We start from the raw sequence: 27,180 nt of genomic DNA, 5'->3' as shown, positions 1-27,180 counted from the left end.
GGTCTTATGCCAAAATCAGATTCACCAGTAAGCAAGCAGGCAACTCCAAGTCACCTGCACATTTAGCGAGAATATTTCATAATCACAGCACAACCTGCATTGATTCTGTGTCTAGACAGCCGTGCAGTCGATAAGATTAAAGGAATACATCTGATTGATGTTAGCACAGGTCATTGCCACAGCTGAAGCTCATTACAGCCAATGTGTTACAACCAGTTTACCCCTTTGCTTAATGAATATATTCTGCTGTTTACTTCACAGCTAATAACAATATAATTAAAGTGACAAATAGTGAAATGAAAGTGAGAAGCCGTCTCTATGAAAGCTACTGTGGTGTGATAACACATTTCTATTTAACTCTTAAATCAGTTGCATATGCGTAGGAGTATATGTAGGAGTAGCCTTGCGGCTTCTTTCTTCATAGTAGCACCCACTTGTTGGCATTAAAAATGTTAAACTTTCATTGTATATCGTGTTTTAGTTTGTCTGTGAATTCACGTGATACCTATTTCAGCTTTCCATATACATTTTTAAAGATGTTTAGATGTGCCCGGAATGCACATGTAAAATGTATCAATTCTAGATGCTTTAATTCTCTGCTCCCTCGTTGAATCAAATAATCAAAAATAATCTATTTCTGTTAATGAAGCATTTTTTTAGTTCCAGTCTACATTCCGTGCGGGTATTAAGTGTTGAATGTTTAATTGTGCTAATGTGAGTAGATGTGTGTGTTAATGTCAGAGCATGTTAGTGTGTGTGTGTGTGTATTTGTGTTCAGTGTCTGGTTGTACTATTGTTCGATGTATGTGTTACGATGGGTGTTTGGGCATGTTAGTGTGTGTTCCTTTGTGTTGCATGTCTAGTTGTGTTAGTGTTTGTGTGTGTGTAAATGTGTATTTGTGCTAGTGTGTATGGTTGTGTTAGTGTGTGTGTTCCTTTGTGTTGCATGTCTAGCTGTGTTAGTGTCTGTGTGTGTTAGCGATACATATAATTGAAAAATCAAAAATCTCCAGGTTCTATTTTTTACTCTGTTACATGAGTTAATAAACAGAATCTACAAACCAGCAAAACCGTCATTGAGAGCCAGCTTGGGGCACGTGGGTGAATGCAAATTTTTTTCTTTTTTATAGCCAGTGACCTTCACGCGCCAAGGTTACACCCCACACTTCTCATGTACAAAAGCACTGGTCCATGGGAATAAGTGGGTGATACTCTACACCAGCTCTCTACAGCTGCATTTTCTCCTCCTGATAGGCGTCTGACATGTGACAGCGCCGTGAAAAAGTCAGACAGGTGCCGTACAAACATTCCCGTCCAGTTAACTGGCAGCAGTGTGTGCAGGAGCTCATTTACCATGTAACATGTGACCATAGAGCCAACTGTGTGATTCAAAAGGCCGTGCCCCCCAACTGCAATGAGGGTCCCGCGCTCTTTGTTTTGAATCTAAATGTGTGTCTTGGAACAAGAAACAGTACGTGTGTGAAATTAGTTCTCACTGGGACAGTAATCTCTGATAGAACAGGCATCGGCAGCTTTATACTCCTGCATAAATTAATTTTACTGGATTGCCCTGAATTGTAATCTTTATTTTTTTAGGGAAAAAAATAAATAGGTAAAACCCTGGTGAGCATGGTTACTCCATGTGCCCTACTGAGCAATCATGAAGACCAAGACAATGCCAAGAGATCCTTTCAAACAATATATTAAAAATGAATGATATAGAGGATGTCAAAAGGTGCGGATTATGTTTCCCAAGCACGTACCAACTGGATTTCACGCCAGCCCTAACTAAGCAGTCAAGCAAGAAGTGGCCGGGGTATCTGTCCCCGCTCTCGCTGGTCTTTCATCCCAGGTGTCCAGTTCTGAATAAGTGCTAAAAAATAAACCTGTTATCTGTTTCGGTCTTGCATAGAGTTAGCTTGTATCTGCCCATGAGGAAAGCAAGAATGTATTATTTAAAATGACATCTAATTGCATAGAACAATGGGGAAAAGGCATGCATGCGCCGCAGCAGATACTAGCACCGCACATTACTAGATCAGCACATTCCAGCTGTCCAGCGGCTCGTGTACGGGAAGCTTCTTGGAACCGAGGATAACCAGCATGAAAAGGAAATAGGATAGAGCAAAATCACTTTGTTACAATATTTTTACTCCATATAAGTTTTATATTATTCTATTATATATATATATATATATTATATTAGTTTTATTTATCTGCAGTTGTCTTAAGTCTATGATACAGATAACTGTATATAACTAACTGCAATACGCCAAAGGCCGAAAGGAGCACCGGCAACGAAGAATAAACTGCTGTTTTTCTTGCTCTCTCTTGCTGGATGGAGCGTCAGCTCCTGGTGCACATGAACGCGAAGAATGTTTGTGCAGATTGTGTGAAGGTAATATATTCTCCTTATGATATTTAATAAGACCATTGTTACATTTTTGACATTGTAATAGCCCCCAGCTGATGCCTCCGTCACTGATCGCTGAGCTAACATACCGTATGCGATGGAGCCTAGCGACTTGCAGAGAGAGAGACTGTAGTTCTAAAAGCGAACAAACATTCAGGACGAATCTAATCAGCTCTTTCTGGAGATTATAGCAACAGTCTCACAAAACTTGAGAGAGATGAGATTTTATTTTGTTAATTAACCTTTGGGGGGAAAAAAAACACTTAACTGAACAAAAATAAATCCCACCTTCCCAAAAAAAACTTGGATAATTATTTACAATCCTTAAGCAGTGCAAAAAAAAAAAAAAACACAACAGTTCTTAATAAATACAGCATAAATGTTAAATATGCTGACAATATGACTATTTAAAGCAGTATAAAAAATAAGGTCCTTATGCCCTAAATAATAAAACCAAATAATTATTAAATATACTTTACATTAACAGTTTTCCAGTGTTAAATAACCATCCTTTCAAACAAAACAGATGAAAGCGAGTCAGCTGAAGGAGACTCGTGAAGGGTGGAGGAGGCGAAATATAAACCCATATTCACCGGAAAGAACCACAATCCACCTTCAAGTATCTGCAGCCCCCCGCAGTGAAAGGGCAGGTCTATGTATGGGTTGTAAGCGTTTGTATTTTGGGAGTGTGGTTTAGAACAGAAGGGAGTGCTGCCCTGTCGCATGAAGGACTCTCTAGTCATGTATATTTTGTGAATCAAGCACCCGTGAAGAAGGCAGACCTTGGGGTAGTAAGGTATAAACTAAAGCGGAGGTGATTTAGCAAAGACATTTGCTGTACAAGTCATGATCCAGATCAGCCAGTATGTTTGGCTGAGTCCAAAAGCCTCTGAGTGGTAAAATCAACATTGAAGAAGGCGCTATAAAACCTAAACGAACTTAAAATATCCAAGTCATTGCCGATTGTTCATGATGCGCTAATGCACATTCCAATGCGACGTCTTTGGCACCACGTGTGATATGAAGCAGAACGATCAGCAATTTAGGGATTCCTAATTAAAAATCCAAACAGTAATTCACTGGAGCGGAGGGATATTTAACCAAGGACATCGTTTCCCTGGTTGAGATGTTAAATCATAGCTGGCAGCGAGTCCACTCCTAAAAACTCCAGTGGGCAGTGCAGTATCGGAGACAAGTCCTTCCGACTTCACCAAGCAGCGCTGCTTGCGGGCAGAGTATACATCTCTTTGCTTGACATGAGTTTATGCCGCGTTGTTCAGGTGGAACATAGTTCACATTTACAACCATCTGCTGGGCATAGCCTTCTGATGCCATCCTGAGTTATGGCTCCCCGTGTATGGAGGTGGAGAGAACCGGTTTACCACCTTCTCCTTGGCCTCATAGTCCCAAATGTTGTCATAGCTGAGGTCGCTCTGAAAACTCTGCAGCTCTGCATAGTCATGTTCCAGAGATTCGGGATAAATGCTTCCAGAGGAGGGTAAATCAAAAATGTCTTCCACTGCAAAGAGTAGTAAATGTGCGTTAGTACAATAAAAAAAAAACAACAGAATTCTGAGCCTCATAGGAGCTATTTTTTTTTTTTTTTCATTTAACATTAAACTATCAAGAAAACCCACAATTTTAAGGGTGAACACTTTTTTTTTTTTTATAAAATGTATATTTTATCCTTTATTTTCAAGTCCAGAAGGAGAATCTTGCCTTCAGAATCACCATGTCACCACCCAAAATATCTCTAAACTAAACATTTTTAAGTCTTTATATTTAGCTTTGCCAGAAATACACTGTGGGACAACATAAGTTGCTATTCCCAAATGAGAAACAAAAACGTAAAATAAATTAATAAATTCAATTTGATTTAGAGGCCTAGTAACAAAATATATGCAAAACATGATTTTTTACTTATTTAAAAAAAAATTATATATTACCTTCTGAGTTGCGAGACATGGCAATTTCTTCCTTCAATTCAGAAACCTTAGTAACAAAAAGAGAGGCATTTAAATAAAAATGTTCTGCATCAAAAAGAAACACATACTTTAAAACTCTTAATACTAATAACATTGTAACAGGATGTGACTTGAGGACAAAGTATGCCGTCCTTTTAGTCTGCTCTTTAGACATTTGGTAGATGGCCTAACGTTATCAAAATGCATTCAATATATTTGCCTCTACTGCCTTTGATGAAAGGAGATGAACAGAATGTAAGAAAGAAAAAAAAGTATGGTTAGGTAAAGATTTGCCCCCATTTCACAGTGGGGACTTTGGTTTCATGGGGCATATAAAGAAAAAGGTTTCCTTCAGATTAAAATTCAATTAATGCACTGAACAGAAAATGGGCGAACTTTTTCTACCTCAATTATGATGTTGCGGTTGTCCACACAGACCGTGTACTAATGAGACAGACTAATCACACGTGTGTCTCGCGTGCTACCGCCATACTGGCTGTACGAGGTTTTACTTCGCACATCACTCTGGGTCTGGAGAACTTACACTTTTAAAGAATTGTGTCTGTGAGGATGGAGCGATCCTGCAGCTCACCGAGGTATCTGGCTCACTATTTCTATGCACTATGGTTTTCACAAGCTGCTGGCTTCCTTTCACTGGGTTTGAATTTATCTTGTGTAAGGCCCGGTGAGGACTATGGTCCACATGGAATGATCCGTTGGTCTTCAAATTTGAGACCTCAGTCCGGCAGGAGGTCAGGTTCTTTAAAATCTAAATGGGGGGAAAAAATGGCATGAAAAATAGCATAATTTTGGGATAACCTTTGGACAACTACAGATTGACTTCAGTTAAGATAACGGACAATTCCGATGGAGAAACGTGTCCCTTACCTCCTCCACAATGTTGTTTGTTGGGGGTTCAGTGGGTGTGTAGGGCTCAGCATACAATGGGAATTTTGATGGACAGTTGGATTCTGCTGAAGACGGCGTGCTGTCTGTGAGGCTCCATCTGTTTAACTGAATAAACGCCATGATTTTGTTAGAAAATAATAAGACTGGACACTAAGGACACTAAGTAACAAAGGTTAGGTGGCTACGTCTCCTGACCCTGACCTGAGGAGGCCGCACCTTAGATTACTTCACCATATAATTTATTGTAATACAGAACACTTATTAATTTAATATGACCTCCCATGGTCCACGTAACTAGGTCACATCTCACCACAAGGGTTCTGATGCAGACTGGAGAAGATTATAGGAATCAAACTACATTCCAAAGAGACCAAGGCAATAGACATTTAAGAGCCACTCTTCACTTACACAGATGATGAAATCAAAAATGATGGGGTAATTACAAGAAAGGAGCAAAACCAGTATACATTTTACACACTCACTAGCCAGGATAGGGACATAATTGACCCCTGGATGAGACTCTCTATAACTTGGATCAGTCCAAGCGTACCTGATTTCCACCAAACGTGATCACACAATGGTTCTACAATTGTGAAAAAAAAATTTCAAAACGAAGACAACAGAAGTTATACTCCCACCAAACAAGAAAAAGGGTAAGATGGATTCAGTGTCTATTAAATGTGAATAATGTACCAGTGGGAGTAAAGAAACAGACATACTTTTCCCTCGTTTCCTGATGGTTGCATCTTTGATCTTTGATAGGAATATGGCTCCTTATATACAGGGGATAGAAGATCCTCGCTGGGTGTTTCGGGGATCAGACCGAACGCAGTGGTTTCCAGGTCGTAGCTGTGCGGCAGAGCCGTCGGTATCTGCACAGTTAAATTATTTCTCCCTTTTGACCCACGGATGCTGCCGCCTCTCTGTAGATCTCCTGCTCCATTGGACCGCTGAGGATTCGCCAAACACTGCAACAAATGAAAAAACAATAAACCTCAGCCTTTGAGATTTTGTATAAGAAGCCCCACTATTCCATCAATGACTTTGGTTAAAATGAATATATATGCTGTATTTTCATATATCTTGTTCAATTAACATTCCAGTCTTCTATTTTGCTGAATCTTTGTAAACCCAAACACTTGGAGAAGTGGAGAAGCGGAGCACTCACATGCACAGGCTGCGCGTATCCGGGCGAGAGGGGGTCGCTATTGTTTGGCTGTTCAGACAGAATGGTAAAAGACTGCCGGTCGGAGCCCTGCGTGGTGTTGTGAGATTGCCGGTTTGAGCCGGGCGGTTTCCCCGTTGACGCCCAAGACTTAGTACGACCCTCAGAGGCGAAGGAGCTCCGGCAGCTTGCCGTCAGCTGTAAAGAGGAAAGACAGACATTTAGACATTGAAGCCTTTTAGACTCAGTGATTTCCCATAATAAGCATTCAATGTAAATCTTTGAACGCCCGTTAACATTAGTCGATAAGTTAACTGTTTCAGATCTCTTTGCCGTCTGGCATGATCCTAGCCCGGTTCTCAGAAGACCCCAGGGTGATGTACCTGGTCCTGCTGCGCAGAGTGAGAGCCGCAGAAACTGCTTGAACCCGAGAGAGAAGAGTCTCTGTTTTGCTGCTGCGCCCGTTTCAGATTGTCCATCCACTCGGCGTAGTCCATCTGAGTAAAGCACGTCACCCGGATTGTGTTGATGTATCTTCCTACAGGGCAAAAAAAAAAAAAACCATTGGCGTTTTATTTCTTTCCTCCAAGAACACGGATTGGACACAAAAAGACCATTTACATTGTCTTTGTTGTGAAGATTTACCTTCTATTAGGAAAGATTTCTTTTGCTTGTCCGCCTCGTCAGAAATCACCCGTACGGCTTTCAGAGGCAATTCGCCCTGCGGGAGAGAAGGTGAGAAATCTAAACGCGGAGTATTTAGGATAAAGACCGGTGTATGTGTGATCCAACTAAGCCAGATTTATTATTTATGCCAAGATATATTGGCTCAACATATTTATCCCGGAGCAATATCATTGAACATTATGAAAAGTAATGTTATCCTAAATTCCAAATAATAACCAAACCTCATATAAACGGCACAGGGGTTTTCACGGGTTTTATTACTTTCTCGTAGTCTCTCTATATGCTGTACCGAGCACGTAACCAAGTGTAGGTGTTGTTTGCGTGCCGATTATATATATATATATATATAGTTGCGTTCCACAGTGGGTTAATTTAATATTCACCGATAATAATGGAGTCCTCCCTCCCTGTATAATTTAGTAAATTAAAGTCTGCTTCCTGTTCCCACACACACCCCGCTCTATATCGTGAGTCTCGCTTTCTCACCCACTCTGACTCACAACTGCCTTTATCTCCCCATCTACACCAGTCATCAGAGCCCGGCAATGGCTGCCGCACAGCCAGGAACCCTATAATATCTCCCAACGAACGGGTGGCATGTTTACACGTTCCACCAACTCCCGTCACGGTAATCCAGCCCCGGAGACGTTTATGTGCAGCTGATGAATATAAAGTTGGTTTTGTGTGACAGGTCTGATAAGTCACGCTCAGATCTTAAGAAGGTCCTACATTCCTTTGCGGTTTTCCCATCGATCGTCAGATGTGAAGGGTTACGGCCGCCTCGTAGGTCAACAGGAAAGGTTGCCACACAACCAATAACACAGCATGCGCGGGTAATTCAGATTACGAGCTGACTTATCTCTGCCAGATCACTCATCACTGCTTACACAACACATGCATAGCACCGCTACCCCGGTTAATTATTAATATATATGCAGTGTGTGATATATGGAAAAACCTTTAACGCTTTCTCGGCCAGAGAGGAATAATTCATCTAAAATTAGACGGTCGGAGGCTTAGGTGTGAAGTTTTACTTTACTGAGAGTGTGGTAGATAAATGGAACAGCCTTCCGGCAGATGTGGTAGGCGCAAACACAGCTATGAGTCTAAGACAAGACCTGGATTAAGGTCTGAGTTTTTAAATCAGGAAAAATGGGCCTTCAAAGTCTGTTTCCATGTAGAGTGTGTATTATATATATTATATATATATATATACACACACACCTATTCAACTTTTTATTAATGGTGTTGAGTTCCATTAGCAAACAAAACCATGCCTAATAATGGAAATTGTCATTATCAAATTATACTTCTTACAAGACTAGAACTATTGAGGAGATCCTTCATTTTGTCCTTCCATTTGAAGTTTGTATCACTTAAGGAGACCCAAAGTTTTAATTCGCTTTAATTTTACTATGGCAACAATCAGCAACTGATGACACAGAGGTAAAAAGAAAACCTGTGCATATAACTCAACGCGCACAAAATAAGAATAAATCAGTAATTATGGCAAATGCTTTACCTTAAAACACAGGTTTTTTCCTTCTTCAGACAGTATGACCAGCGTGGTTGGGTACAGCACCAAGAGTCTGTCGTTCAGCTCCTGTGAAAAACACTGCAGTTAGAGGGCGCCAGAGAGCACGGTGAGAGACTACACACTAATGTCCATCATAACCCTAAGAGAGACCGATAAGTCACCCAAACGAGTCTGAAAACCTGCGCACGTCCTCCCGAGACTAACCTGGAACGGCAGGGTCTGAAGCTTCACTTTGGAGATGCAGGCGATGGCCCCTAGAGATTCCCTCTGAGTCCCTTGCCAGTCCTGCACGGGCTGGTTCTGTACAGACCGCCTGAGCTCAGCCTTCTCCATGTTGCTGGCATTATTCACCTTCGCGGAAAAACAAAAACAAGTAAGAAAAGCGGACAGAAAGTATGAGTAAGAAATGTAACCGTTTGTGCCAGAACACGAAGTAAAGACGGTACAAGTTACTACAGGAAGGCCCTACGCAAACATGGCATGATCCAGCAATACAAATACCACCGAGGTCAGGAGGAGCCAGCGAAGGCTCTATCCATGTGCAGCTTCCAGAATTCTGACACACTCAATTGTCATGAAAGCAGCTACTGTAAAACTTATATTCTTTCCAACTGGGAGTGGGGCAGTTGGAGCCTGTGGGGTGGCAATGTTTGGGATCCAGGCGGCTTTGCCAAGAAGCGGGGGTATTCCCTTGGCAGGCGGGGTAGGACAGCTCCCCGCTCTCACAGCTGTTGCTGCTGTTCAGGACGGTCTGTTCTCAGAGCAGCTCCTTCTAGAGTTTCAAGAGCCACAAGCACCCAACGCAAGATGGAGCAAGGAAGGTGGGAAGAGGGACAGAGAACCTGAGCCCTTCCTCCATTACATGCTTGCCAAGGGTCTTGGTCAGGGTATGGCGGGTCAGCCATCTTTATTCATGGCTATAAAGCTACAGGAACACACAGTTCTACGGCTTCCCAAAATTCTGGAGATTTACAGAGATTCTATCTAAACACAGAAGTGGCTAATTTAGTTCATATAGAGCAGATTATCCTCCAATTATTTTCTACACTGTATATAGACCTACTGAACATTTTCCCCATACGATTAAAAGGAAATTCTGGAAAAAAATATGGATTTAATGTTGAAAAACTGCCTCCTTCAGCAAGAAAATATTTTATTTATTTTTTTATTATTCTTTATTAAATCTTTTAAGAAAAACTATTTTTAACAACATCCAACACACATGTAAGTAGGATTAACTTACATTATACATACATAATACAAGACTTATAATACATATAACATATATGACAAAGCTCTATGATAGATGGTCCTAATGAAACCCTATATCTTTAAAGGGGGATTTACGTCTCTTGTAGGAAGGTTGAACTCTATCAAAGTACAACTGAAGAGGGGAAGAAAGAGAAAAGAAAGAAAATCTTAATAAATTGCGGATTTACTTTGAATAGCTGAAATCACTACAATAAAAACCATAAATTAAGTGAAAGCCCGTGCTTCTTATAGCTTTCTTTAGTTTTCTAAGAGCCTGCGCTAAATCAATACGCAATGACTGGGGATCCAGGGGTGAAGTCAGGGATGTGAAGTTCAGGAAAGCTGAGAATCTGTAGTCCTTGTGTTTCGGGACAGCTGGAGCTATGTCTCTGCCCCCACTGTGTTAATCACAGCTGCTTATCTGCAGCCAACAGGTGGGTTCAGCTGTCCCGGGCCGTGCACAGTGCCGGGCGCATTATTCTCATGTAGCACCGACGGCACTACCCTTTCTACCAGCCCTGTGCATGAAGCGGGATGAAAATCTCCCCCCAGGGAAATCGAAGTACAAAGTTTCAACAAGTCCCGGGCCTTGGACTCCTAAGATGCTGCTGCTCCGCTTAGACAAAACATTACCAGCGCTCGACAGAACGTCACGCAAATAAGCGCACGGAAACAAACCTTTTAGAAGCCTCTTTGGTTTCTATAACAACTACACCCTACAAGTGTCTGCTTTTGTCACATGGCAATTAAGTGTTCTCTAGAAAAACCGTACATTATTATTAAAGAATTTGAACCTTTTGAACTGTATGAGAAATACGCTTCTAATGCTGCAATTATGCAGCAGACTGCCCTTTTATCATGCGCGGCACATCCGTACTCATGATTTGGTCTTACTTCTGCTGTAGGGAAAGCCTCCAGGTTTCCACCGTTGAGCTGGATCTGTTTCTCCAGGTGGTAAAGCCATTTCTGAAGCTCTAGCTGGTTCGGACAGTAAACAATCAACGGGTTCAGCAAAGGACCTGGAGAAATCAGGGAATTGGGTGGGTCAGGCAAGAAGAAATTACTTTTCACAAAATATCCTCAAATGGGATTCTGTGTTTGAGGAATAGCAACCAAAGTTCAACAGCATTCCTCTGGCACACGAATCAACATAATCACACTATTTTCCAGTTTTAAAATTAAATAGATAGGAGCTAGGAATTAATTATTATTATTGGTATTTTTTACAAATTAAACATGTTCGGGTGTTGCTCCACTTCTCTTCAGCAGACATGGATTGTGTTTGGGAGATGGGAGGCAGTGTGCCCAAACAGGTTTATTTTATTCATTAATTCACCGTATGTTGTCCTGTTGCACAGCACTCACCCGTGATCCGGAACGCGTGTTCTTCTTCTGGCTTAGGTGGGACTTTAGAACGCTCCAGTTTATAGACACTCAGCTCCTTCAAGGGCACCAACCCCTGCATAACAAATCATGGTTAGTAAAGAGCACATAAGGAACATTTATGAAGATTACATACATGCACACACTTTTGCATATAAAAAATTGTCAATGGTGTCTAAACAGTTCTGATTCTCCAGACCGAGTTGCCGTGTGCTTTGCAAATGATGGGAACATCTAGTTTGTTTAAACAAACAGAACTTCTCACGGGAAGGTCTGGTTTAAGTCCCAGAACTATCTTTGAAGTGACTTGAATATAATTCAGGTGTCTGCCGTGTGAGCCTGTGCTGGAAGATAAGCAACATATTCTCTGTAACAGACACACGCTTTAAATACCCCCCCCCCCCCCCCCCCCAGCGGGACACAGGATTCTGGTTAAAGCTTCCGCTTTTCCAACGCTGAATCTCACATTATTCTACCAGAAACATCATTCCTAGTACCCCCAAAATAGTCCTTTAATTATATGAACTTTTGCCTTGTTCGTAATTTGGCCAGCAGCAGGTTTTTGTCATATGACACAAAAAAAAAAAACTTAGTGTTTCTGCCATTTTAGAATGCATTGGAAAATCATGTGGCCAAAAAAAAAAAAAAAAAGTATAAAAACTGTAGAATTAAAAGAAAATGTTCTTTTAAATTTAACTAAAGCTGTGGAAGTCGTGGCGGCTTCACCCCAAAGACTGTCAATAGTGGAAGACTCAGTAAGACAAACCCATACTTCATTCGCTTTTTTTGGTCCTCACGCTGTACTCCCTTCCGCTCCATAGGAGATTTCTGCCCATCACGGGACACCCGCACTACAGTTTGACGGGCGTACTGCCCAAACCGAGCTAAACCTGGGGTCAGACTTGATTCACAGAACCTTTAATCAGACAATTATCTTTGCCCCCCCTCCCTACGTACAACTTGGAGACAGGACAATGGGATACTTATGGGGTGTAAAATTCTACAGCTACTCCGTTGCTTTCACTTTAATAGAATGTGGGGACATAAGAAAAGTTGTGCAACAGTAACCTAAAAGCCACCGCAGGCGCTACGAATAATGATTGCTGCTATCGGGAACGTATTCTATAGGTACATGTTTTGACATGAATACGGCCATTGTCCATCTGCATGCTTGTTTTATTTATTTTTTTGGATACCTGACAAAATCAATTTAGTCGGCAAATATGTAGTCTGGGATAAGAAGAAAAAAAAATAAATAAAACCAACTTGGCAAGTTATTCCAAGAATGTGCTTTCTAGTTTCCAGGCAAAGCGAACACATAGATAAAAGGATCTGGATAGAGGTTTTTAAATTCAAAATTAGGATTTTGTCAATCGCGCTTACATTCTGGTTAGTTAGACAGAGAAAATATTTTTCAGATAAATATTTCTAGAACATTTCAGAGACAAAGCACTGTTTTAGCCAAAACAATCGTCTGTGTAACCCTGGATAAAAGCGGTTTGCCCGCCACATCTCCTTATTGTGTTTCTAATTCCACCGGTATGCTTTAACGAGTTTATAGAATAGATACAGTAACTCCTATGCTATGGCCCTTTGTTTTCCTTCTGGAAGAGAATGGGTTAAACAATAGGGTCTTGGTGAGAAACCTTCTACCTACAAAACAAAAGCTCGCCAGATAAGATAACTAAATAACCGACTCGATCCCACCAAGAAAGCATAGAAGAAAACAACAAACCATATTGACAATGTCAAAAATCCTTTAAGCACCTGAGAGGTGTGCAGGGAAGCGAATGGTAACCCGATGCGCTCGTCAGACAAAGCCCCCCATGATTTAGATAAGGGGTGGGTATTCTGAGTAGGGTAAACATACATAATGGAACTGACCCTGAGGGGTCAAACGAACAAGATAGATATGAGCAATGGGGCCCGGGCCGGCAGAAACGTGAAATTGTGTCTTGTTTTTACGGATCTCGGTGTATGGAGCAAACACGACGCCAAAAGCCGGCAAAGTGTGGGGTTACAAAATCGACTCACCTGATAGGTCAGCCCGGTGGGGCCACGGGACTGGAAATACAGGTACGACTGGAACAGCTCTAAGTAACAATCACTGACATCCTGCAACAGAAAGAAAAAAAACATACACTTTATGTAAAGTGGAGAATCCCCCCAAACCAGACAGACCAGTTTTAGTCCAAATTCAGGCTGTTACAAAAAAATCAACCAAAAAAGAATGTAAAGATTCAATGTTTTCGCAGTAAAACGTTTTTGTGCATTAGTAGCATATCATATTCAGAGTTTTGTGTTAAAGTTGTTTAAGCAAATTTCGTTTAAATTATTAGACTTTTAAATATCACAGGAAAGGTTAATTAACCCCTGCTGAGGTCCCCTGCCAGATTCATGCCATTTCATAGATTTCACATATCGTGCCATAGGCCATTTGTCAGTTTTAATATAAAAATGATTACAATAATGGGAATATTAATAACGGCATTTTGGATTTAGAATTCCTCCTTTGAAAGGTAGAAGGTGAAAAATGGTCTTCTCGTAATAGCAAGCGATTGAATAATTCAGCCGATCTACGTTTCAAAGAACTTGGTTAGAATACCAGTTTCAGAAGTTTGCACGGAAATCACTTTTCGGGGCACTTTGTAAGCAGTGTTGATTTTTAGCAGGGCGACACATGGTTGATGACATTTATTTGGAGGATAGAACAGTCACCCACAGAATGTCGAGTAACAGTGTGGGAACAGGGCAAGAAACAAATTAACAATTTTATGGAAGGATTTGGGACACCTTCCCCACAGTCAACAAACCAGGACTTATCAGCCAGACTCGAGATCAGAGTCCAACATTCAGCGGTAAGCGGAAATGATTCACAGGTAGTTGTACGTAGACTTCGCAGGCGAGGAGGGGAGGGGTAGTGTTTGGACTCCAAGCTGATTGACTTTTGTCAAACTGCTGATGTCAACAGCCTCATTCTTTAACCCGTTCACACCCAAGTAATGACTTGCCTGTACTTTTAATGATAACATAAATGGACTGTCTCTTTAAAGTGATACCTAGCATTAAAGAGGCATTTTGTCTTCGGAATATATCTAGGCATATTGTTACGTTACATTGAATACAACGCAACAATGTGCCAGCATAAAAAGTGAGGCGTGGGGGTGGCAACTGGCATGCAGGCTTGTACTTCCTTAACACACATTTATATATATGATCGATCATCTAGTATGCAAGAAGGGAGGGAGATGGAATTTTGATGACTGTGACTCAATCATATGAACAGGGACAGTCCCTTGCACCAGCAGACAGCCGCGCAGGACAGTCCCTTGCACTGGGAACCAAGCAGCAGAGCGCATGAATGAGCGCAACGCATTTGAAAGTCTTCACGTTCCTTGCCTTTATGATGAACTTAACGTGACCAGAACTCCATGGAACGTCATACAGGATACGGCTTCAAATAGCCACCAAACCATACATATTTACAAACATTTCGCATCTGACTAATTCAATAAATCAGGTGGATCTACAAGAAAGACCGAGACCCACCTGCCCCTACTAGAGCCAAATGTAAAAAAACGGCGTGATTGGTCCACTGACAAAGACACACTTCTTTAACGAAGCAAAAAAAAATTATCCGCAATTGAACATAGTACACCTACTGCTTACCCAATCATTTATAGTGAATCAGGTAAAATTACTCATATTTACCTGGCTGTGCTGGAAGCGAAATCTGACTTTGGAATAATGAATCATTTGCCCCATGTTCCGGACAATGGTTTTCTTCTTCCCCTTGCGGAAGATGCTGAGGAATCTTTGGTCCAGATTATCTTTCGCTGCATCTTGGCTTCCAAAATCCTGCCAAGAAAAACCAAGTAAATTGATAAAAATCTGGAAATCCACAGATAAAGAAGAGGAGCCTATAGGCCTTTTAGCAAGATTTGGCAATTTAAAGACGACACATTGTGAGTCACTGTACTATTCACCTCCTGGGAACTCTGGATTAAAAGGTTATGAATTTATGTATAAAATAAAACACATTGATGCCTTGAAACGAACAATTCAGGAAACAGAGCTCATTATGGTGCGTCAATATTCAACCCCTTTAGGGTCACTAAATTAACACTTATTAGTTATAAGTTTTTCCGAGCGTCAATAGAATCTCAGTACCAAAAGGCGTTCACGAGACAGACTCCACTATTCTAGGGACTCGCAGGCAGGTGGTACGGAGAAGCAGTAAGTGTACATGAATCAGTTTATATTTGTGACCTGTGTCTGGTTGCATTGAAATCAATAGCTGCACAAATCCCGCACGGCCGATGGCCATTAGCTGCGGTTCTAGAATCCCGCTTACCACGTGCTTCACCCTACATGCTACAGAGGGAGGGTAATGTATATGTTTCTGGAGCAAAGGGCAGAGATGTACAACTCCAGGCCTCGGGAGGCTGCAAACATGCCCCGACTTTTGGATATCTCGGCTCGAGGACAGACATGTCAATCAAAGCCCTTGTTTTTGGGCAGTGGTATATACATCCCCATCCCGTGCGTACAGCTCTGGATCGGAGCATTTATAACAGTTGCAGCGTCTAGAGCAGAGGTGATTCTATCTAGGGAAAGAAAAGCCGACACCAAAAAATAGATTTCTGCTATGTGCCAAGTAGATAAAATAAAGAAACGATGAATACGCAGACGCTAAGGGTACTTAAATCCACACACTGTGTCCGCATTGTGTAACTCCTGCTAATCCCTGGCCATAGTCTAGATTGTTGTAAAAATGTTAACAGATTACTAGAGTAAGCAAACATTTAAAGCCTAAACACAAACATAAAAAGGTAATAGATTAATCTTTATAGAAATTCAGTGAACCAAGTGATTCTTTAAACTGAAAATAAACCTGGTTATTTTATTTTTAAACATTTAAGACATGGGATGTAGCGCGGATTACTTACTTACAGCCAGACCACGGACAAGAGCAAAATAAAATAATTAGTATTAAAAAAAGCAGTAATTTATTCCCTGTTTATTTATCCAATTGCAGGAGGTCTCTGTGGTTTTTTTTTGGGGGGTTTTTTTTACCAGGATACTTATGTTAAGGGTTGGTAAATTATTTGCCCCGATCAATGGCCTTTTAGAGGAAGGTTAGATACATTTTAAAATGTTCCTAGAAATGTATAACCTTGATCAATGCCCCCGAATGGATGTATTTGGGCTTTTTCGGGATGGTGGGCTGGAATGCGGAATTAAGGAAACGGATAGCCCTCCCCACCCCAGAATGTCCTGCCAGCTGAATACCACGTTACAGTACACTGTAGGATGGGGTATTAAACACCCTGCCTTTCTGCATAGCGCTCTTAAAGCTTTAAATGAATGCTAGTAACGTGAAGCCGGCATGGGCCTGACTTTAAAGGGACCGGATACAGTTTCTCACTGGATAAAGTATCGAAGCTGCCGTGATCCCCGTCATATGTCGCAAGAGAAATGGTTTTAAAACTATTTTATCAAAAAAGGTCGTGGAGCTTATTACATTATTTTAGGCGATAATGCTGACCTCCTCCTATTTTCTAAACTACTTTAATATTAAATATAAAATATAAAAATATTTAATAATAAAATAAAAACTGAGCAGCCAGTGTTGGAAATGTGACTGCTCCTTACTGGCAAACAAGTAAGAATGTTGAAACAACATAAAAGAATGGTTTCTGATCTCTGGTGGTTTATGCGACAGATCTACTCTAAAATATATTTACAACGACCCAAGTGGTTTCCCATCCACGCTAGCCGTATCCGTGGCACAGAGAGCCGTGGCTTGGGGCTGTTGATAGTGGGCAGCCTTTCACCCCTGGAAATAGATGCCAATTAAGTATTGATTGAGTTCAAGTCCTTATCTACACCCCAGCGCTCGGACCGCATTTTTCTGGCCATTTCCCCCTCCACCATTTTGGCGGCTCTGTCTTATTATTCACACCCCCTGCTTTGGAAAACACAGAATGTCAAGGATTCAGAGCATCAGATCCTGTCTGACACCTTCCACCAAGTGCGAGGCAGGCGGACAACGAAAAGGGAAATTGGCCTTTTAACACGTTTCCCCCAGTCAGTCCGGAGCCGCAGGGAGACGGTCACACGCGGGGAACAATAGCCCCCCCGTAGTCCCATCAGCCCTCAGCTCCATTCAGCCGTGACTTCAAATAAAACAGCTTCGTCAAACACCTTCCCTGTCAGAGGTGCTGAGATCGCATCATCACACCACAGCTAAAATCCCTAATGCGGGTGAACGCTAGCTGCCGTTAAATATTACACGGTTAAGACGATGTGGCCTATAGGCATCAAAAATAATTTTTTTTTAACATGATAAAGAATTCTTTAAAGATTGATATGTACTATTTGTACAGCGCTACCAGATATGATGGCGCTATATAAAATCAATAAGCATTAATGAAGACTACGTTCCGCAATGAATGTCACACTAGCTCTAAAGGGGTTAATTCCAGGAATTGCGTAAATGTTGATATTTGTCCGCTTTGGCTGGGATTCTGAGGTGTGGTTGTTCGAACATTCTTTCCGAGTATCCCTAAAATCTGTTTTCATCTGAAATCCACATCACATCGGGGAAGGGATCGATCACATGAGTCAGATCCGTACAGGAGGTGAGTGACCCCGGGAGACGCAGGTAAATTCTCACACACTCCCCAGAGTGACAGACACATGACTAAACACATCTCTTGCTCGGGGAAACAGAAATAAGATGACCCGGTGTGACGATAGCAGTAACAAGAACGATCACAACCGCTCCCCGCGCATGCACTGCACACAGACAACGCGTTTATGGTGATCAGAACGCTGCTGGCTGCTGATGAAAGCATCGGGATAATTGGATGTTAATTTGAATACGGATAGGAGTGTCTTGTAACGATAAACTCACCCATCTGGTTCACACGGCAGTGATGAGTTCAGATAAAACTGTTGACACAAGTACGCATTTTGAGGTAGCAAAGGTAAAACGTTAATGAAAAGATAGCAACCCCCGTGTGTGCTTCAAACAAACATCAATCAGCACACTTAGATTCGCAACAAGGGAGCCCACTCCGTGTCCAAAGTACAACGCTCCCCGACTTCAAGTTGTTGCATTAAAATCTTCAAAATCCTTTGCAGCCCCCCCCCTCCCCCGCTCAAGTGAGAGCGGCATACTAAAGTACACAGAGAAACAGAGCATGATGGCAAATAAGACCCATTCGCCCGTCTAGTCTGCCCGCTCTTCCTGATGTGGAGACTTAGACCTTAAATCAGTCCTTAGAGACTGAGCCATATGTCTATCCCATGCATGTTTAAGTTCCCTCACTGTATTAAGTCCTACCACTTCTGCTGGGAGGCTGTTCCATTTATCTACCACCCTCTTGGGAACGTAAAACTTTCCTATACATCTCAAGTGCTGACTTCTGCCGAGATTTACTTGGAACTTTTAATGAGTTGGGCACTGGACGGCTTCCTCAAGGAGCAGCCATGCCTTAATGCGTGTTTCACTACCCCTATGTGTGACCAAAAGGTCGCCTCCAGATCTTGCCGGTTCAGGGCATGAAACCAATTGAGACTCTACAGAATCCCGGTGCATTTCTCCCTACATCGGCTCGTCACATAACCCTGCAGCGGTGCACCCCGGTGAAACGCGTTGGTAGACAGGCACAGGGGGCTCCAGGTTCTCACCCCTGCTTAGCGTGTCTTACAGAGAAATGACAAAATTTCTAAGACAAACACATAGCAGCATCTACGGCTTTTACAGCAAACATATAGGACACTAACACGATGTGGGATCTGCCTGCCTCTCTCCCAACAGCGATGTAGACATTGCATTGAAGTCTTGTCTCTGTTATCCCCCTTGAAAAGTTACATTCTGGTCTACATGCGCAACCCGATGAACACAGACAGAGCCAGTGAAATAATCCCAGGTGCTCAGACAGTAAGGTCACCGTAGGTATGCGCTGATTGCTGCCATGGAGCGATATGTTTCAATTCACAGACGGCGTGACTCATATATTGAAACCAGCCAGGTGATGTTTTCTTTCCATTGTTTCACCGGCCCGGAGAACACAATTTGGAAGCTGCTGCATTGTGATCGGAAAATAGATCCCATCGAATAAGGGTTGGAACCTGCCCTCTCCACTGCCAAACGGCCCTAAAAACCGTCAAACTGATGTGTAATAATATTAATGTGTAATATACTACTGCTCTGTCACTACCCCTTTTCCCGAATTTTAAATAAACCACTTTAACTGTGTTTAAAACATTAAATAAGATTATATATATATCTCTATCTTCACCTTATGTGTATACCATTTGTTGCTTAAAATAAACAATATTATGGGAAATAATTGTGTTACTTTTCATGTAATCGGGTGAAAAAGTACATAGATACATTCTTTTTCCCTGCACAATTCCTACATTGCATAACACATTTTTAACCTGTCCTAACATCAAGAATTCTCTTTAATGTTTTTGCTCCATTGACAAAACCTAAAAATTACTCATATTCCCCGTTACTGAATACGTTAGGAAATATCAGTGAGTAAATCGTACTTTCAACATACCCGCAGCAGTGGAAACGTAAACAAAGGGGATTTGGAAAAAAGCTCAATGATTTATCGAGAATGTGATAAAAATCTAGATTTAACTGCAAAGATACGGTGGAAATTCTCAAAACTACAAAAGGCTTCACTGCAGCCATCAGTGGCGATAAGTCTTGGTCAACATGAAGTATGGAAGGTGGGAACACGTCTACATCTCGAAAGGTACACAATAGTTTTTTTTTTTAGAGTCATTTCCAGGATTATACTTGTTATTTTCCAGAACACTCCCGCAAGGACAGAATCTTTTTCTAGAGAGTGGAGTCAAAGGTGACCTTACGAGTTGCCGCAAATGTTAGGAAAACTTGCCCAAAATAGGTGGTGTTGATCTCTACACAAGCAACTGTCAACGCAAATTACTGTTTTAGTCCAAGAGGCTATAGGGTGCAGTAGGTCCCAAATTCCCAAATGAACGACCAATCAGTGGGCTATGTAAAGAATGACAACCAATTAAATGGAGCGTTGTCTTACATGAACCCTCTTCCCCCAAACCTTTTAACCTGCAAGCGATAACAGCAAACTAACATCTATCAGATGGATTAAGGTAACAAGGAAGCCTAAGCGGACCTTTTCATGTATTTGTTATAACGAGTATGTTGGAATGTTACATTTATTCAATTTTCCATAGAAAATGTTACAATTATACAACATTTCTCACAGAATGAAAATCTTTCGCAACGATAAGCATAATGGCCGATAACAGGTTAACTAGCTGCCAACAGTCCCAAATCTGCCAAGACAGTCAATAAAATCAGATATATCTTCAGGATTACGAGGACAGCTTGTTGCTTTAGGTAAGCAGTACTAATAAGCATATCCTTATTGGTCATTTCCTTATAGGTGGAACCAGGACTGGAGCGGCAGATTGGGAGAGTATGGAGGGATGTTGGTCAGCGGCCCACCGGGGATTTGGCCAGCATGCCGAATGTCCATTCGCTTAGAAAAACTTAGAGATGCAGAATATCCGATGAACTAAAAACTTAACCCACAATTATTTAGCGGATTATTTTAATTAATGATGGGGGCCTTGAATATTTCCAAACTGCCAATAGACTATAATCACCGAGGGTGTCTTCACTGTAACGTCACGTCATTTATTTAAGCAGAGGTGTGTAAAAGGCTGTCCTCTATAAACAAACAAGTAATAAAAATAATACGTTGGAGCGATCCTTACCTTCCCTGGGATATACTGCAGAATGTTGTCTGAATGCGTCGCTCTCCCAGCTGCACTTTCGTTCCCAAACAAATACGTCCACTTAGTTCTGCTGTCCTGCCTGCGAAGAGACGGGCGATGAAACACGCATTGTAACCTTTCATCACTACAAGATGTCACGCGGACACCCCCGGCTAAACAGACATTAACACTCGTATACCCTGTGTGACCCGCAGACACACTCTCTTCATAACCAGCCGGGTGGAACACAATAAATGTTGGGGTGTGATGACAGTTCACCAAGAACAGCCTCCCAGCAGATATGGCAGTCTTTACATCAGGAGAACATGGGCAGCCCAGATGGGCCAAATGGTTCAGGCTTGGGGTTAAAAATACATCCACTTTCTCATATGTAAGACCATATCTCCTTGGGCGGTAAAGGGTAGGTCCAAAAACATTATCAAGTTATTTATACCGTGTCATCATAACACACTGGGGGGCCACAAAAGCCCCCAGCCGGCTACACACTAGACATCACAGTCCTGTCTTAAATATTAGCAAAACCGGGCTGAAGGGAGGATCTGGTCCTTTCTATGGTAGTTTAGCGTGAGATAACCCGGAATACACGGCATGAACTGGGACAGCGGCTAGCGCAAATATTTCAATAATCACAAGACTTTCCACGGAATGTTATCTGCTTTCTTTCTAACTTTCAATACGTAGTACAGGAGACGCACTTATATTCATGTATCAGATTACCGCAAACGTATAGATGGAAAAGAGCCAGCGAACGCCAATACATATTTCACAGAACGCATATCTTACGCGTAACATTCTTATTACTTTATTACGGATCTCATGCGATCGGGAGAACATACAATTCACAAAGCGATACTCGGAACGCCGGCGCGATAAATCTAATATTGTCGGGTGTCAGTTTCCAGTAAAATGAAGATTTAAATGCCTTCTTTGGACAGATTTTCAACGTTGGCATAATCTAAATTATATTACAAAGTCACAAGCTCGTTGACATTTTAATATGTGCCGTCAGGCATGTGTCTCTGAAAAGCACTGCCGAGGCTATTTAATAATACAGAGTAAACAGACACATTGGGCTGAGTAAGTATAGATAAGATTGGATATTTCAGCCCTGTCTGGCCATACAGAGATCCAGCGATTCCTGGAGGGGGGGGGTGATCCCCTCCGCCACTTGTTGTAGAGAGCTTATTCCCAGACACACCAAAGCCCCCCCCCCCATGCCTGCGAAGGCAAGCAATGTGCTGCTTAATGGGCAGAAATCCATACCGGTGCACAATGTCTGATCTGCTCATCTAAAGCCCCCGATTAAATATCATAAATCTCGTCCACTTCGCTAGCAGAAAAACTTCTAAAGGCTAGAGGGCGGTAGGCATGGGATGGAGTGATTTTTTTTCAAGGGCATTAAAAATGTAGTAAAGATGAGCTTCCACTTTCTGGAAGAAGTGGTCTGACCACTTTACCAATAAAAGACTTGAAAGATTGAATTCTCTGAATACAAGAGAAAGATTAAAGTCAGCTGTCATCAGAAGCTTTTATTCCGGTGGAAAATATGATCACGCAATGCAAGCAATTATCTTCCCAGACACTTAATATAATAAATGACAAGTCAACAGCGTTGTATGGCCATTTATAAGCGACTGCAAATCTGTAAAAGCATTTAAAGTCCAGCCAGGAGGAGATATTAAATCATCTTTATTTTAAATCATTGGCATAAGACCTCTTTGGTCAGGAAATTTTTATTTTATATATTTTTTTTTTTTTTATTATTATTTATTTTTAATAACATGCCAAAAAAGTAAACCCCTTTAGAAAGTATGTAATTCCCAGCTCTTACACCCAATTCTTCTAAACGTAAGATTCCGAACGGGATCGGGAGCCGGCACGGAGTCCGTACTATTGGTGGGTAAAATGACACTTATCTGTTGGCTTTTCTCCTAAATCATTTACCCGATCCCAGCTCCGAGCGATTGCAGTATACCAGCATATTTTAACACAATTAAAGCAAGGCTGCCACAATCTCATGGTGGGGGGGGGGGGGAGTAGCCCCCGGGGTTTTAATTGTCCCAGTATTCAAATCCACATGAAGCCTAATTACAGACTTTTGGGATGATAAATACATTATCTCCATTAACCCTTTGATTGCGAGAGGAGTGAGAATGTATGGAGCAAGCTTTACTTTTCTTAAATCTCCATATCAGTATTTATCTCCAGGCTTTCGAGATGCAGATTTTAACCCAAAGGAATATACATTCTTATAAATGTAATTAGTTACACAGGTTACATCACCCCCCTATAATCTCTTTGAAACCCCCCAATGTGATTCACATCAGATCATACAAAATACGTGCAAAGCTGTCCGGGACACAGCGACACATTAGCACCGAGATGATTAAACACAAATACAACGTATCATCTCATTCTATCACGAATAAAATTTATATAAACAAAACATTCATTGTTTTATAAATAAAATTATATTCTCATCAATGACATTCAAGCGTGAAAAAGTTTACCAAATCCAACGTTATCATGCACAAAAATACAACAAACCCACTAACGGGGCCAAATGTACGTTTTTTCACAAACTGAGTGACATTTGGCAAAAAACTAAACAAAAACAAATACTTGTTAAAGTGATCTGTCAATCACTTTTACTACAGGTGTTGAAGTTACACCAAGAGGTTCTGCAGCAGATGGGGCTCCTCAGTGAATCATGTTACCCCCCCCCCTTTAACAACAGCAAGACCTGTGCCTCCGGTCTATAATATAAACTAGATGAGCAGTTTACCCTGAAACACACCCAAAAATACAAAAAGAAATAACAAAAAGTAAAACTCATCCGCCAGCAAAGTATCTCATGCCTGAATTAACTATATAGACACACTAAGAAGTTTCGGTGATGCTCTCCTGCATTTATAAAGTGAGTGGGGAGGAATAACTGTAGCTCCTATCTCTGTATAAACTGTTAAATAAGAACTGGTTGAGGGAGGCAGGGTGTGAGGAGCGGGACTTTACGCGAGCCGATACTTACTCCTTGCCCTGTAGCGAGCTCTTCCTGAAGGAGTACCGGAGCTGGCGGGCCGGTTGCGGGACACAGTTCCCCATGGCGAGCTCTCCAAGTCCTGAGTGAGACTGAACCGTGCGTGCCGAGCCTCCCGCAGCTCACCTTCCTCCCGCCCACCGGCTGCCCCTGAGTGGGTGTCTCCCCGGGGACACTCGCTGCCTGGTGCAATGTGTGTTGGGGCGGGGAGGGGCGGGGCTTCGTCACGGGGCGGATCCGCTTACCTGGGACACACTGTGTGACCGCCTTATCCGAGAGTTCGATCACAGCCGCCAACAGAAGGGATCCGGGCTGCTGTCAGAGCTCATTCATTCATAAAGCGGATGGATGGATAGATAGATAGATAGATAGATAGATAGATAGATAGATAGATAGATAGAGGGTCAGGATGGTGGTTTATGGTTTTGCCTACTATTAACCATTTGTGCAGTAAAGAAAACAGTATAAAACCAGATGTCTTCCACTCCTTGTTATTTACAGATGCTCGGTGTATAATTGGTTAAACAGATGTATATATACATACCGTACCCTTATATATATATATATATATATATATATATATATATATATATATATATATATATATATATATATACAAGGGGGGCATCACTGCATTAGGAGATTTATGTATTTTTACTGTAGTTTGATGTATTTTTCTTTAAATGAACACATGGTTCTAAATTAAAAATCTCCATTATTATACTTTTTTAAATGTTGTTGTGAGTCACCAAATGCTTGTATTATTTGGCACGTGATAAATGTCTGTTAATTGCCTTTTTGTTAATTTAATCTTACCACCTCTTTATGTCCCATTCTGATATCCTTATCAAAGAAACAAAAGGTGAGAAACCCAAATCGCTTCAAAAGCAAAGGAAAGGGCAAATGAAGGACAATACGAGGACATGTCTCTACACGTAAAAGAGCGTCAGCGGGCATTAAATTAAATTCATGTGTTCAGAGGTTCACGGAGAACATCAGGTGCGCCGGACGCTCCCCAACTGTGCACTCTCGTTATGCTGATTCCTCACCTCTAGCAGAAGACTCTAGTGAAGACCCAGAATATGTATTTTTCATCTATAGACTTCATATTTTAAGGGAGAATTAATGTAACAAATCACATACAATGATCTCACTGAGAGCCCCGCTCCCCATCAGGCCACTTGCATTATGTGCCTAGGGCTCTTTGGAGTAAGGAGGCATGTGGACGCCAGCTGCCCCATTGAAAACCTACAGAAAAGTTTCATGAATTGCCCCATTCTTCGGATACACGTCGGCCCTTAGCAGAGTTTCTAATTGTTTCATTGACGCCGAACTGAGCTACTGAATTGGATCAAAACAAACAGCCAAAGGAACGTCACAGGAATAAATCTGTTTCAGCTGTAACTTTCCAGCCGTGTTTTCCCTAATAAGTAAGGAGGTGCTGGAGCAAAGCTTTGGGAGAGGACATCATGGTGGTGGTTTTCATCTGACCTTCACATTTTTTGCCTTTAATGCTATGTAGAAAGTGTCTGGCCAGTTATAGCCCAAATGGCAAGTAAAGCAAAGATACTTGTTGCCCCCTCTAGCCTTTATCTAAACATTATTGTGACTTTTCAGTTGTAGAACACTCATTCCACTGGGCTCCAACGAGGAATATCAGGAGAGGAGAGAGGGGCGGTGGGATTGGAGTCCCGAAGAGGGTTTGCCCCTAGTAAAGCGGCTCCGGGGGCTTCCGACCTGGTTACCTAGGATGAATACACCGTACCCATGTCATCTCCATGATTCAAGCAGATGTCTCCTTGTGTATCCTGAGCCCCACAACACTCTAAATAGACCCTCCGCACCAGAGCTACTTATTAGTCGGGGTTTCGTTAACATATTTATAGCTTCTGACAAAATCCTAAACCAGGATGAAGCTTGGATGTATGCAGCGAAGGCCGTCACAGGTCCGTGTGCTCATTAAAAGACTTCGAAGCTTCTGGACCATTAAACATCCTGTCATGTACAATATTTAAAACTCCTAAATCTTGGATGGGACTAGCATTCCCTCTATAAACAGTCAAGCATTGAAGGGGTTAAGAAAGGCCTGGTAATATAAACCACGTTCAGCACTTTACATAGGGGTCAATATCGCCTTAACCGTGCGTGTTTCATAACGTGTCCGCTTTTTACTTTTTCCATGCTTGACTGCTTAAGAGAAGGAGCGTCCGGGGCCGGTGTAGTAGAGAAGGCTGTCCTGTATAAAACAGCAGAAATGTGCTTATAAATTATTGGCAATGAAGAAGCCGACGTTCATTCTCACTTGGTTGAACCATTCAGGGGATCCAAGAGTCGTCTCTCTCCATCTGTGGCCGATCTAAAGTTCTCATGGCTCTTAGTGGATACGCTGAACGGTGCTGCAGCTAAAAGTGGAATTTTGTCTCGTATGTTTCATGAAGATGAACATCAGGAGCAGACGACACGATAAGCCCTCTAAATAATACAGTAGCTAGCGTGGCCGGCCACATGGACAGGAGGTGTGGACACTGCTTCTTCTCAAAAAGGATTTGCCGGTCTGGTATAAACGTGAGCTGCTGGGTGGATCTGACATTAACCGAGTCCGGGACACCAGAACCGGTTCACGGATGTGATCCGGTCACATTCTTTCCGTTCACTTAATTTGGGTACAGCCCTGTCCTGTGAGCGAGACCCCAGCGATATTATTAAACAATCTTCCCAGTCGCTTTTCTTACGCACGTCGACTATTGTACCTGAAGACGGATCGCTCAGACAGAGCCTGGGGACACAGAACACGATAGCATTGAACTATCAGATGTCGTACAGGTGTCTCGGAAGTGGAATGGAAACGAATCCATTCCTGGGTGGGCTGTCATTTCGCCAAGTGCCGTAGACACCAAATAAACACACAGGTAACCGTTTAGATAATCCTAATTATTATACCTAGACCCTTGTATTATTGTTGGCAAATAGCGGGACCCCCACGCCTTTCTTAATAACTACCAGGCATTACTCACTACGTGGCAT

The 27,180-nt window shown here is 41.9% G+C and overlaps 1 protein-coding gene across 1 annotated transcript; it reads right to left on the bottom strand.

Moving 5' to 3' along the window:
* Positions 1-3,711: 3,711 nt before the first annotated feature.
* Positions 3,712-24,221, bottom strand: LOC149297955 (pleckstrin homology domain-containing family N member 1-like). Its single transcript, XM_089487829.1, has 16 exons — positions 24,148-24,221; positions 21,099-21,198; positions 15,021-15,167; positions 13,344-13,424; positions 11,292-11,385; positions 10,821-10,945; positions 8,880-9,026; positions 8,661-8,741; positions 7,097-7,172; positions 6,835-6,989; positions 6,455-6,649; positions 6,006-6,254; positions 5,837-5,869; positions 4,970-5,146; positions 4,360-4,405; positions 3,712-3,932 (listed from the first exon to the last, which is right to left on the bottom strand). Exons 1-16 carry the CDS (start codon positions 24,219-24,221, stop codon positions 3,712-3,714), a joined length of 2,001 nt encoding a protein of 666 aa, XP_089343955.1.
* Between the last annotated feature and the right edge of the window lie 2,959 nt (positions 24,222-27,180).

This window comes from Sceloporus occidentalis, unplaced genomic scaffold (genome assembly GCF_023333645.1).
Source record: "Sceloporus occidentalis isolate IW3139 unplaced genomic scaffold, rSceOcc1.0.p SCAF_35, whole genome shotgun sequence".
In the NCBI taxonomy this organism is placed as follows: domain Eukaryota; kingdom Metazoa; phylum Chordata; class Lepidosauria; order Squamata; family Phrynosomatidae; genus Sceloporus; species Sceloporus occidentalis.
The sequence above is the reverse complement of the archived record's forward strand: the minus strand, read 5'-3'. Positions and strand labels throughout refer to the sequence as shown.